General features: G+C 41.5%; 1 protein-coding gene across 4 annotated transcripts in view; it reads right to left on the reverse strand.

Annotated features, from left to right (window-relative positions):
• The window catches only part of LOC109903994 (pleckstrin homology domain-containing family G member 3), a 48,532-nt gene that overhangs the window by 15,725 nt on the left and 20,049 nt on the right, over positions 1-12,758 (reverse strand). For all 4 annotated transcript variants that reach the window (XM_020501043.2, XM_020501042.2, XM_020501044.2 and 1 more), the window contains one exon: positions 1,614-2,116. In XM_020501043.2, coding sequence (XP_020356632.1) covers positions 1,614-2,116 — 503 coding nt within the window. The remainder of the gene's footprint in view (positions 1-1,613; positions 2,117-12,758) is intronic.

Genomic DNA, 12,758 nt, shown 5'->3' on the forward strand with positions numbered 1-12,758 from the left:
GAAGCAGGCAGCTAGGCAGGGCTAGTTGGAAGTCCTGAGGCAGTGTGGGAGTGTTTGTCAGGAGCAGGACTGCGTGATTACTCTGGCTACTGCTGCAGCAGCAAGGGCTCAGTCAGAGCATATCACCCTCCAACACCTCCTAGGCCAGGCGCCAGCAGCACAGTCAGCCACACAGAGACAAGGTGAAGAGAGCCAGTAACACACTACCTCTGACCTGTCATGTGCGTCATGTGTTTAAGACATTATAACCTGTACGCTACAGGGCTCTCAAGCCACCATCCCTATGGTCAGTACTAATCCAAAGAGGAGAATTACCCCAACCTGAAGGGGCCAATAGGTAAGGCTGATCTGCACAGTTGGCAGTTGTTTTCAGACTACAAAGCCAGCAGTCATGATAAGAGGTCAGTTTACTTTAATGTGGAGTGGAAGAAATCATCTCTGTCCCATTTCCCACAACCAGGAGATGACGTTAGAAGCATCCGTTAATATCTATGACCAAGCTCATCAGGGGAGAGGTTCTGCCTTGAAAGAGGTGCTTTGTGTCTTAGCCCTGATTTTGCTTTCGAACTCAAGACCTGAGAAGATAACGAGATCCAAGTTTCAGAGCTGTATGCATTCACAGTAATGTTAACAGAGTACATTACATACATCAGTTTAAAAACGTATCAGTCACATTGGAATCCTAATCCGCTGGTTTTACAGGCTACATGGTATTTTCTATCCGATTATGAAAATGCAGTGGTACAAAGCACTTAAGAATACTTTAAAGTACTTAAGTGTAATTTTTGGGGGTATCTGTACTTAACTTATGTTTGACAACTTTTACTTCATTATATTCCTAAAGAAAATAATGTACTTCATACATTTTGAATGCTTAGCAGGACAGGAAAATGGTCCAATTCACACACTTATCAAGAGATCACCCCTACTCACTAAACAAAAATGCTTTGTTTGTAAATAATCTCTGCATGTTATTGTGTGCCCCTGCCTATCCGTACATTTTTTTTAAACTAGAAAATTGTGTTTGGTTTGCTTAATATAAGCGGTTCGAAAATGTACACTTTCTTTTTTGATCCTTAAATGTATTTTTGCAATTACATTGACTTTTGATAGTTAAGGATATTTAAAACCAAATACTTTAAAACTTTTACTCAAGTAGTATTTTACTGGGTAACTTTCACTTCAGTAATATTTTATTAAGGTATCTTTACTTTTAGTATGACAATTGGGTACTTTTTCCACCTCTGAAAATGCCCGTTACCAAATACGCAGGGAACTGTTTCACCAGGAAATCAAACTACATCCTGGTAAAACAATCAACCCTAGAATATTTTATAGGTAGCAGACACATGTGGCTACAAGGCAAGCAGTCACTTGGAAAATGGAGAACCTTATTTACTCTCCCATTCCTTAGTCTCTGGCTAACTCCAGTAAATCAGCTCCATATTAGGGAGGTACAGACATTAAGTCATTGCTACATACCATTCCAAGAGAAACACTCTGAAATACCTATTAACTTACACTATATCATATAGTGAAAACACTATTGCATAGATTCAGGTCAAGCCTCAGTCCTATTAACTAGAACTGAATGGACGGTCAAGGCAACTCACCTCCACGATGCTGCGAAGGTCCCTGACATACATGCGCTCTGTCTCAATGATCTCCATGACCACACGGTCCACGTAGCTGAGCTTGGGGTTGGGCGCCATGGCTTCAGTGGCAAAGGGTGAGGTTGGGGTCAGAGGTGCAAAAGCTCTCCTGTTGGAGGTGTTGGACTGGGACCTGGTTTGACTGTGGCGCCGCCACTGGTCTCTGGTCCCCCCCTGGCTGAGGCCCTGCAGCTGGGCCTGTGGCTGCTCCCTGGCTCCCTTTGCAGGGCTGAGCTCCAGGTCAATGTCCTCTCTACTGGGGGGAGGTGGTGTGGAGGAGGGGAGGGCCGTGGTACTGCCGTAGAGGCTGTGGCTGTCCCTGGAGGAGCCAGAGGACAGAGTGGACACCAGGCTCACTGGACGCTTAGCCTCTCCCTCTGAAGGGTCAGCAAACAGCTGGCTGTAGCCGTCTGGTCGCTCATGACAATCACTGACGGAGACGGCAGAGTACAACCGAGGAGATTCTGATAGAGAAGAGAGAAAGGTGAGTTAATATGCAGGGTTCATGGGCAGAAAATAGATCAACAAGATTGTTATCAGGACCTTACAATACATTTTAGATCCATTGAATCAAATACTGTACTCCGATGAGTGATTAATGATCCATGACATTATGAACCCAGTGTCCAGCCTGAAGAGGAGTACTTTACTGTGAAGGGGATTTCTCAAATCATTACTGACTTGCCCCAGTTACAGCACTCCACATTCTCTGGAAAACCCAGCCATTTCCTCCACCCTCCCTGACTGGTAGTGGCTTAGAAAAAAAAAGGAGGAAAAACCGATCGGGAGAAAATAGGGGAGTGGGAACCAGAGTCTTGTTTATGGAGCTACTTCTCAAATCAAGAAAAATGGAATTCATATTCAGTTTCACATCCTTCCGGTCCGGATTGGGAATGTTCCCCACAAACTTTCCCCAAATACATCAAGTCACAGTGGTTTATTTCAGAAAGTATTTGGAAGGTAAAAGGTCCAAATGCATTTTGCACGATTTAAAACTATGATATTCTTGCCACTGAAATTGAAACCAATAAACGGAGCCATCTGGAGAACAAACCCCTTATTGGTCACAGCAGTGATTGAGCCAGTGATATTGCCAAGTGAGGACAGAGAGATGGCGTTAATACAGACTTACTTCATGGAGTCAACTGTGTTAACAAATTCTTTATGAAATCGATAAGGCAGTCATAAAATATGCTTCATTAGCAGACATCCCACATCTTATAACATGGATCTGTCACTAGGCACTGCAGGCAACAGGCCATTTGACCAGAGATGTGATCTGTTACCAATGACCCAAATGACTTCAGAACTTAGGGAGGGCCTTTCTATATAGTAAGGATGGTATCACAAAAGTGATATACTTGAACATTTCACCTTTGAGGTATAATAAATGTAGAAAAGAATGATTATTAGAAAGTATTGGAGATGAAAGAAGATCTCTTTGAGGTCATAAGTCAAATTTGTGGAATCAACATATACAGGAAACATAACAAGTCTCTCCCCCTCTACATAGGTTATATATAGACAGTCAGCTGGATGTTGCCAGTGAACTCTGGTGAATCACACTGTCACTGTAGGAGTGAGTGAAGAGCAAACACACAGGTTTCTACACAAGCCACATGCCTTCCTCCTCCTGGCATCCTCAAGTTTCCATGAATCAGGGGTGAGCTCATCAGGCCTAGAATGCTGGTGCAGTCATTCTGTGCTACACGCCAGCCTCTACAATCTACCACAGGGCTCGTCTACAACACCAGACTCAAGCATGCCAAGTCTCAGAGAAAGAAGGGGTGAGCATGCAAACAAGGGTTGACCACTTCATAGAAGCTGTTTAGAGTAGTTACAAAACCATGCAATAGTACTACTTACAGGGAGTAATAGTACAGTAGGCTGTTGAACTCAGACCACTAGGAGTTTCTGTTGTATCTACTCAGACAGAAGCTCCTCCTTTCCCCATTTACTTTGGGCTGGGAAAATTACTACCTCGCCTGCTCTAAGAGCCAGCCGCCAAGGCCTCCCTCCCTATCACCTCTGTGCTGACGTCAATGCCCAGACTGTCATGACTGGAGGAGTAATGACAGTCAAAACATCTCCAGGTCTAATAACAAACCCTAACGAGTCTCCAAGCCACTCAGTTCTACAAGTGGAGTGCAAATTATATGACCTGTCCTAGGCTAATTCAATCTTTACACAGTACGTTTTACAGAATTAGTAAATAATGGTGACTCAACATTAGGCTCATCAACATCATGACAAGCCATGGCAGTAAGATGGGCCATAAAATAAAATAAAATTATGTAAGAGATGTGGAAGGTCTAGGGCATTAGTACCGGGGCCAGGGATAAGAGAGAAAGCCAGCAACAGTAAAACTGTACCACCTAGGTCTGTGGCAGTCATGAAATTGTCAACCGGTGATTGTCAAGTAGAATAACTGCTGGTCTGACGGTAATTGACCATTAATTAACAAACATATTTAGCATCTCCTGGCTTCCACACAGCCTACAAGCCACTGATGCAGGCCTTTGGAACATCTACATTTGAAAAAGTCTAATAAAGCCATGTAATATAGCCTACACCTTCACAATAAATCCATGATTTATTTTAGACAGGTCTAAAGAAACATGATATGAAGAAAATGTAGCCTACTTCAGAAGAACAGAATAGCTTTCACTGAGTTGTCCTTATGTTAGGTCCTGACCTGGCTATGGGCTACACTAGTTCATCAAGCAGATAAGATTTGCTTAGAATGGCATTTTATAGTGGCATTATTTTATAGTATGAAGAACACAATTGAAATCGCAGAATAAAATAGAAAGGATATTTTCTCCAAAAAATTTGAGGGAGTGCGCACATGTGGCTATTCTGTGTTGAGTGGTTAAAAAAAAGGTCCTCCTTTATGCTTAATTTAGAGCTATTTATGCAACTTCAGTTGTGATACAAATGTTGGGCTAAATGTTCAGATTTTTAATACATTCTAAGACTGCATGACACAACTAATGATGATTTGAAAAAAGAGGCATGAAAGGCACGAGCTCTGCTTTGTTTCTTGCATAGGCTGCACACACTTGACAATGCTTCGAATTTCCCGATGGCATACCCCTAGTGTGGCTGTAATGCCCTCAAAAAAACTAAGGAAAAAACTTCTTCCGGCTGCATATCCCGAAGAACCTCTCACATCTTGCTCAGATATCTCAATTCTTATTAGCCAATGCCTGTCACCTGATTGGGTTCTTCTCACAGGCATCAATCTCTACTCCGAAGTAGGCTACAAGTGAAGACAGAAGCAACTGCGCGCGTCCTTATTTAATTCCAAGGCGCATATTGAAGATGTTAGAAGAACTGTCCACAACAAGATGAGTAGGCCTAACGAACAGCAAATAGCACTAGCCTATTTCAATCTACTATCCCCCATAGTACAAAAGTTGACTTATTCCATTGGTCAATTGACCCGTGCGAGAAATAAATATTCCAAAACATACTCTGGGACAGTTGTGGGATGCGATAGATCCCAAATTAATACCACCACTCGCATCCATTTGAATTATTACTTGTTTTTTTTAAAGCAATGAGACTGATGCAACAGATCAGAACATTTAGCTTAATTTTGATAAACTATTAGGCCATTTCTTCACATTATAAGCGCAGCAATGCGTACACGGCAGTAGGCTATAAGGGCGAATGTTCCAAAATGCAATCATTTAGCAGGAAAACACCATTCTCAAAAAGTTACCACAAATGTGATAATGCATGTAATGCTTTATTATAAAAAGGTGCATTTTTAATGGTGAAAATGATCTTCCCCAAAAGTGAAAATCATGCACCACCTATGTATGCCAGTTAGGCTCTTCACCAGTTGTAAAGTAGATTAATGTGCTTCATTTGAAGAAGTTATTTGGCCACTTTATTTGTGATACAAACCTTATCAAAACATATTGGCCAGGCTACATGTGGGACTATGATTTGTTAAGTAATTAAAAATTTAAAAAAGTATGAGCTGTCTGCATTACTGCACACAACCTGGGCATCATTCACTAGTGATAATACATAATTCACAAGCGATAGGCTAATATTGTCACCCATCAGACTATTCTTGATTTAATCTAGTCTTTACATATACTAAATAATGTGTGTGTGAAATTAGTTTAAATTTAGAATGAAGCATTATCATGCACCAGGGGCAAAATATACATGTCATCTATGCACTTAAACAGCAAATGGAGGCCGCTTTTCCCGTGGTTTATTTTCATGCCAGCCAGGTAGGCTATAATCCTGTTGTAAAGCCAAACAATGTGCTTAAATATTAGGAAAGTTGAGAAATAAATATAGTTAGCCTATCCTAAAGAAATCTGATGGGATCCTCTTTTTAATGGCCTCTATCACGCCGTTTTCTGACGCAGGCGTAGCCTATAGAAATGCTGCGCAAAATGAGCTCTCATGAAGTGTTTGATTTTTGATCGATCTGCATTGATGTCAGAGTGATTAGAGAAACAATATAGTGCCGAGTACCAGACAGTTAGCAAGTCTGGTAGGCTACTAATGACCATCAGCAGAATCAGAGCTTAGAGAAGCTTAGTTACATTGACTAAACAGTCACGTGGAAATTGACTGCGGTCATGTCTCCCCCGCTGTGGCAGTAATAGGTCACTAACTGCCCTAGTACCACCAATCTTCTCTTTCCCTGCTCAGAGTACCCACTGAAGATATAAGGTAGTCGATATTTGCCTGATCCCACACTCCATTGGTTTGAGCTCCTCCGTACGATTCCATCAACCACACGCGGAGTGGCTTCATTGTAGCAGGCAATGCTAAGGAATGCAAATTAAAAGCCCTGGTAAACATGTGGGTCTGGAAATAAGGTTAGAGCTAAATTAGCAAGCCTACTGTGACGCAGGGCAGTGTTTCCATTGGGCCTCTGTGGATAAGGAAGTCAGATGCAGGATTACCAGAGAGGACAGTGATGACCTCCATCTCTAGTACATCAGACAAACCATGACTGACAAAATAGCAAAAGAAAAACTGCTAATGACTTGGCCATAGGCATTCATCTCACGTACCTATATTAAGTTGAAATCCTCACATAGTGTCAATACAGTATGTATAATGTATCAGACTCCCGCTCAGAACTTAAAAAAGGCAGTGTCTGGTCTATCCTGGTGCCTCAGAGTCTCTCCAGCATCTGCAAACATTTAATACTGATCCCAGAGGATCAACATATCTTCCCTGGCACAGGCCTGCCTGCACACCGCGCTGCCATGACCAATAAACTCCCACACTGGGTGATACAACTGTGATTCCACCCCCACACCAACACCTGTCCCTTCACTAACAGAAAAACAAAATGAATATGTCAGTAAACACGGCCCTACAGACGTTCAGATGAGATACCTCACAATTCTGAACACACACACACACACCGATTTGACTTCATCTGAATACAGGTGGTGACCAGATGTCATCCCTCATAAAAAAAGTGTTTACAATGAGAAACCGAATTTAGTTCCAGTAATACTTTAGCATATTATAGCAACATTTCTCTTGAGATACAGTCAGCTGGGGATCCTTGAACAACCCATTTACAGGCCCTGGCTGAGCCAATAGCTGCAGGTAAATAACTGCTCTGGGACCTTTTAATACTCAGAAGGGGAGAAGTGTGTGGGAAGATGCCCTGAGTCTAGTTTAATGTGATGCATGTGGTCCTGACAGAACACAGAACTATAGGTTACTGAGCTGAGGTATTCAAAACATAACATCTTCAGACAGATGTGTACATTCTTCTCTGAGAGTGTCAGAACGAACCACTCATTTCCTCACTCATGAGGGGGAAATGTTAAGTGTTCCTCCGCAGCTTTTGATGCAGGAGATATTTAGAAAATGTACAGTATGCACATCCATCACAGGACAACCAACACGCCATGACAAAGCAACAGCTGATTTTTCATCTTCACCATTGAGACTTCATATACACACACAGATACTTTCACATGGAGTATTCAAAGCTTTGTGTAAATATTTGGAGGCTGATTTGCAAGAAGATTTACATGTGTTGACCTCCCTGCGGCCTGTTCTCAGTTGGATGGTCTGCAGGTCACAGCTTTTAAAAAGACGTCTATAGGCATAGCATACATACAGTAGGGCAAAAAAGTATTTAGTCAGCCACCAATTGTGCAAGTTCTCCCACTTAAAAAGATAAGGCCTGTAATTTATCATAGTTGAAGTGTACCTATGACAGACAAAATGAGGGAAAAAAAATCCTGAAAATCATTCATTTTTAATGAATTTATTTGCAAATTATGGTGGAAAATAAGTATTTGGTCAATAACAAAAGTTCCTCAATACTTTGTTATATACCCTTTGTTGTCAATGACAGAGGTAAAACGTTTTCTGTAAGTCTTCACAAGGTTTTCACACACTGTTGCTGGTATTTTGGCCCATTCCTCCATGCAGATCTCCTCTAGAGCAGTGATGTTTTGGGGCTGTTGCTGGGCAACACGGACTTTCAACTCCCTCCAAAGATTTTCTATGGGGTTGAGATCTGGAGACTGGCTAGGCCACTCCAGGACCTTGAAATTCTTCTTAAAAAGCCACTCTTTCGTTTCCCGGGCGGTGTGTTTGGGATCATTGTCATGCTGAAAGACCCAGCCACGTTTCATCTTCAATGCCCTTGCTGATGGAAGGAGGTTCACTCAAAATCTCACGATACATGGCCCCATTCATTCTTTCCTTTACACGGATCAGTCGTCCTGGTCCCTTTGCAGAAAAACAGCCCCAAAGCATGATGTTTCCACCCCCATGCTTCACAGTAGGTATGGTGTTCTTTGGATGCAACTCAGCATTCTTTGTCCTCCAAACACGACGAGTTGAGTTTACCAAAAAGTTATATTTTGGTTTCATCTGACCATATGACATTCTCCCAATCTTCTTCTGGATCATCCAAATGCTCTCTAGCAAACTTCAGATGGGCTGGACACGTACTGGCTTAAGCAGGGGGACACGTCTGGCACTGCAGGATTTGAGTCCCTGGGGGCGTAGTGTGTTACTGATGGTAGGCTTTGTTACTTTGGTCCCAGCTCTCTGCAGGTCATTCACTAGGTCCCCCCATGTGGTTCTGGGATTTTTGCTCACCGTTCTTGTGATCATTTTGACCCCACAGGCTGAGATCTTGCGTGGAGCCCCAGATCGAGGGAGATTATCAGTGGTCTTGTATGTCTTCCATTTCCTAAGAATTGCTCCCACAGTTGATTTCTTCAAACCAAGCTGCTTACCTATTGCAGATTCAGTCTTTCCAGCCTGGTGCAGGTCTACAATTTTGTTTCTGGTGTCCTTTGACAGCTCTTTAGTCTTGGCCATAGTGGAGTTTGGAGTGTGACTGTTTGAGGTTGTGGACAGGTGTCTTTTATACTGATAACAAGTTCAAACAGGTGCCATTAATACAGGTAACGAGTGGAGGACAGAGGAGCCTCTTAAAAGAAGAAGTTACAGGTCTGTGAGAGCCAGAAATCTTGCTTGTAGGTGACCAAATACTTATTTTCCACCATAATTTGCAAATAAATTCATTAAAAATCCTACAATGTGATTTTCTAGATTTTTCCCCCTCATTTTGTCTGTCATAGTTGAAGTGTACCTATGATGAAAATTACAGGCCTCTCATCTTTTTAAGTGGGAGAACTTGCACAATTGGTGGCTGACTAAATACCTTTTTGCCCCACTGTAGTAGACTACTTTATATCCACAATATGATTCAATCCAAGAGATGGCAGCACAGACTCCCACACCCTCAGGCTTTAGCTCAGTCACAAAGGCTTGGTAAGGGTCATTTCCATCTAAAAAGAGGACCCATGAGCACCAACATGTGAAGTTCATAGGAGCCTGTTAAATTGGGTGTCAAATGAAAGGTTAGTCTATTTTTTTATTAAGGAATATATACACACTGAACAAAAATAGAAAACGCAACATGCAACAATTTCAATGATTTTACTGAGTTACAGTTCATAAGGAAATCAGTCAATTGAAATAAATTAGGACCAAATCTATGGATTTTTCATGACTGGGAATACAGACATGCATTTGTTGGTCACAGATACCTTAAAAAAAAAAGGTATTGGCATGGATCAGAAAACCAGTCAGTATCTGGTGTGACCATTTGCCTCATGCAGAGTTATATATATATTTGTTGTACTATTTGTTGTACTTTTACCCCTACTTCTCCCCAATTGGTAGTTGTGTTCTTGTCCCATCGCTGAAACTCCCCTATGGACTCGGGAGAGGCGACGGTCGAGAGCCACGCATCCTCCAAAACACGCACTTCTTGACACACTGCTCGCTTAACCTGGAAGCCAGCCGCACCAATGTGTAGGGGGGAAACAGTCTAACTGATGACCGGGGTCAGCTTGCAGATGTCCGGCCTGCCACAAGGAGTCGCTAGAGCGCGATGGGACCAGGAAATCCTGGCCTGCCAAACCGTCCCGGACAACGCTGAGCTAAATGTGCGCCGCCTCATGGGTCTCCCGGTTATACTTACATATTATATTAATATTTTTGTTCACGTCTCAACCCTGTTCCATCCAAAGAAAATCAGACAAAGGCTTTGATTTCTTCAAACAGATGGAAAAGGAGTCTTAGAAACCATCTACCAGAAAAAGTCTTAAAGGCATTAGAAATACATCAAAACACAATGTTGAAGTAAAGACCCTTACCAACTTATATCAACACATATTTAGTTTAGGAGATTTGTTGCTGCCTTCTGTTGGTTTAACAAACATTGCTTTGAAATTCTGTTACCAAAAACCCACATATCAAATATATTTTCTAATTTCTCTCCCTCATTAGGAGGGAGGACAATGAAAATTCACAGAAGTAACAAAGATAGGACTATTGATTAGTTCTTGTTTTTACTGATATCAATTTTGTTTAGGAATTATTAAGGGATTAAAATGTGAAATTCTGTTACCAAATCAGTAACAGAATTACTGAAAAATCGAACAATTTCTGTATTTCAATTGGCTACAATGGGAAATCATAGTCACAAACCAGTTGGGTCACCTGCTACTGTCCTCCCTTCCACTGGTATACTGTTATGTTCAGCTGATAACCATTTTCTTTCTCATCTGGTGGTCAAAGCAAGAGTGTGTAAAGTATGGACAAGCCCTCCCTCGTTCCAATTAAGGTCACCTTTCCTGGCTCTTACTGACACCTACCCATGAGCCCCCTCCCTTTCCATTTACTCTAGCCAGAATCCTCATCCACTGAGCACCGACCGACATCGTATGTCCATGGATGTTGAAAAGTAATTGAAATGTGGTCAGTCCGCCCTGGCCTGGATTTCAATGTCCACAGACATCTGGACCAGCCTTAAATTTAGCCCAAACATAGGCGTCCATGAGTTGTTCAGATTTTTTCCATTCTGGACCAAATCATAGATGTGTATGTTTCACAAGTTTGGACAGCACAGTACAGTAAAGCAAAGCATAGTACAGGACAGACCTGTACAGTAGTTCAGTACAGGAAACAGTAGATCACACTAGAGTTGAGTACACTTATGTACTGTACATCTGATTGGTCCGGACCAACCAAAATTGGTGTAGTTTGTTGTCGGTCATTAAAATAATAGCCAGTGTGTAGAATAATACCCAGATATGCAGGAGGATATTGCATATTTCTATCTTTGTGTACCTATTTAGGATACATCACCATGAAGAGAATGACATTCATAACTTGGATCTGTACTACACAAATGCAAAGACCCAATTCTGAAATTACCGCAATACTGTTACTGGGTGTAAATCCACTTTACTTATTGTAGTTCAATAACCAAAATAGATTTTCAAAGTCACCCCATTCTTTCTGCAGACATGGATGAATCTTAATCCGGAGCAGATTAGAGGTCGCCCGATTTATTGGAATGGCCGATTAATTAGGGCCGATTTCCGATTGTTATGAAAACTTTAAAAAATATATATATATTTTTTTTAAATCGGCCCTAATTTAAAAAATAAAATAGGTCATTCTGGTATTTTAGGGCGGCAATTTTTTTATATATATATATTTTTATACCTTTATTTAACTAGGCAAGTCAGTTAAGAACACATTCTTATTTTCAATGACGGCCTAGGAACGGTGGGTTAACTGCCTCGGCAGAACGACAGATTTTCACCTTGTCAGCTCGGGGGATCCAATCTTGCAACCTCACAGTTAACTAGTCCAACGCAATAATGACCTGCCTCTCTCTCGTTGCACTCCACAAGGAGACTGCCTGTTACGCGAATGCAGTAAGCCAAGGTAAGTTGCTAGCTAGCATTAAACTTATCTTAAAGTAAAATATTACTTATTAACTACACATGGTTGATGATATTACTAGATATTATCTAGCGTGTCCTGCATTGCATATAATCTGACTGAGCATACAAGTATCTGACTGAGCGGTAGTAGGCAGAAGCAGGCGAGTAAACATTCATTCAAACAGCACTTTCGTGCGTTTTGCCAGCACCTCTTCGTTGTGCGTCAAGCATTGCGCCGTTTATGACTTCAAGCCTATCAACTCCCGAGATGAGGCTGGTGTAACCGAAGTGAAATGGCTAGCTAGTTGGCACGCGCTAATAGTGTTTCAAATGTCACTCGCTCTGAGCCTTGGAGTGGTTGTTTCCCTTCCTCTGCATGGGTAACGCTGCTTTGAGGGTGGCTATTGTCGTTGTGTTCCTGGTTCGAGCCCAGGGAGGAGCGAGGAGAGGGACGGAAGCTATACTGTTACACTGGCAATACTAAAGTGCCTATAAGAACATCCAATAGTCAAAGGTAAATGAAATACAAATCATATAGAGGGAAATAGTCCTATTACTACAACCTAAAACTTCTTACCTGGGAATATTGAAGACTCATGTTAAAAGGAACCACCAGCTTTCATATGTTCTCATGTTCTGAGCAAGGAACTGAAACGTTAGCTTTCTTACATAGCACATATTGCACTTTTACATTCTTCTCCAACACTTTGTTTTTGCATTATTTAAACCAAATTGAACATGTTTCATTATTTGTTTGAGGCCAAATTGATTTTATTGATGTATTATATCAAGTTAAAATAAGTGTTCATTCAGTATTGTTGTAATTGTCATTATT

This window comes from Oncorhynchus kisutch, linkage group LG14, assembly GCF_002021735.2.
Source record: "Oncorhynchus kisutch isolate 150728-3 linkage group LG14, Okis_V2, whole genome shotgun sequence".
Taxonomy (NCBI): domain Eukaryota; kingdom Metazoa; phylum Chordata; class Actinopteri; order Salmoniformes; family Salmonidae; genus Oncorhynchus; species Oncorhynchus kisutch.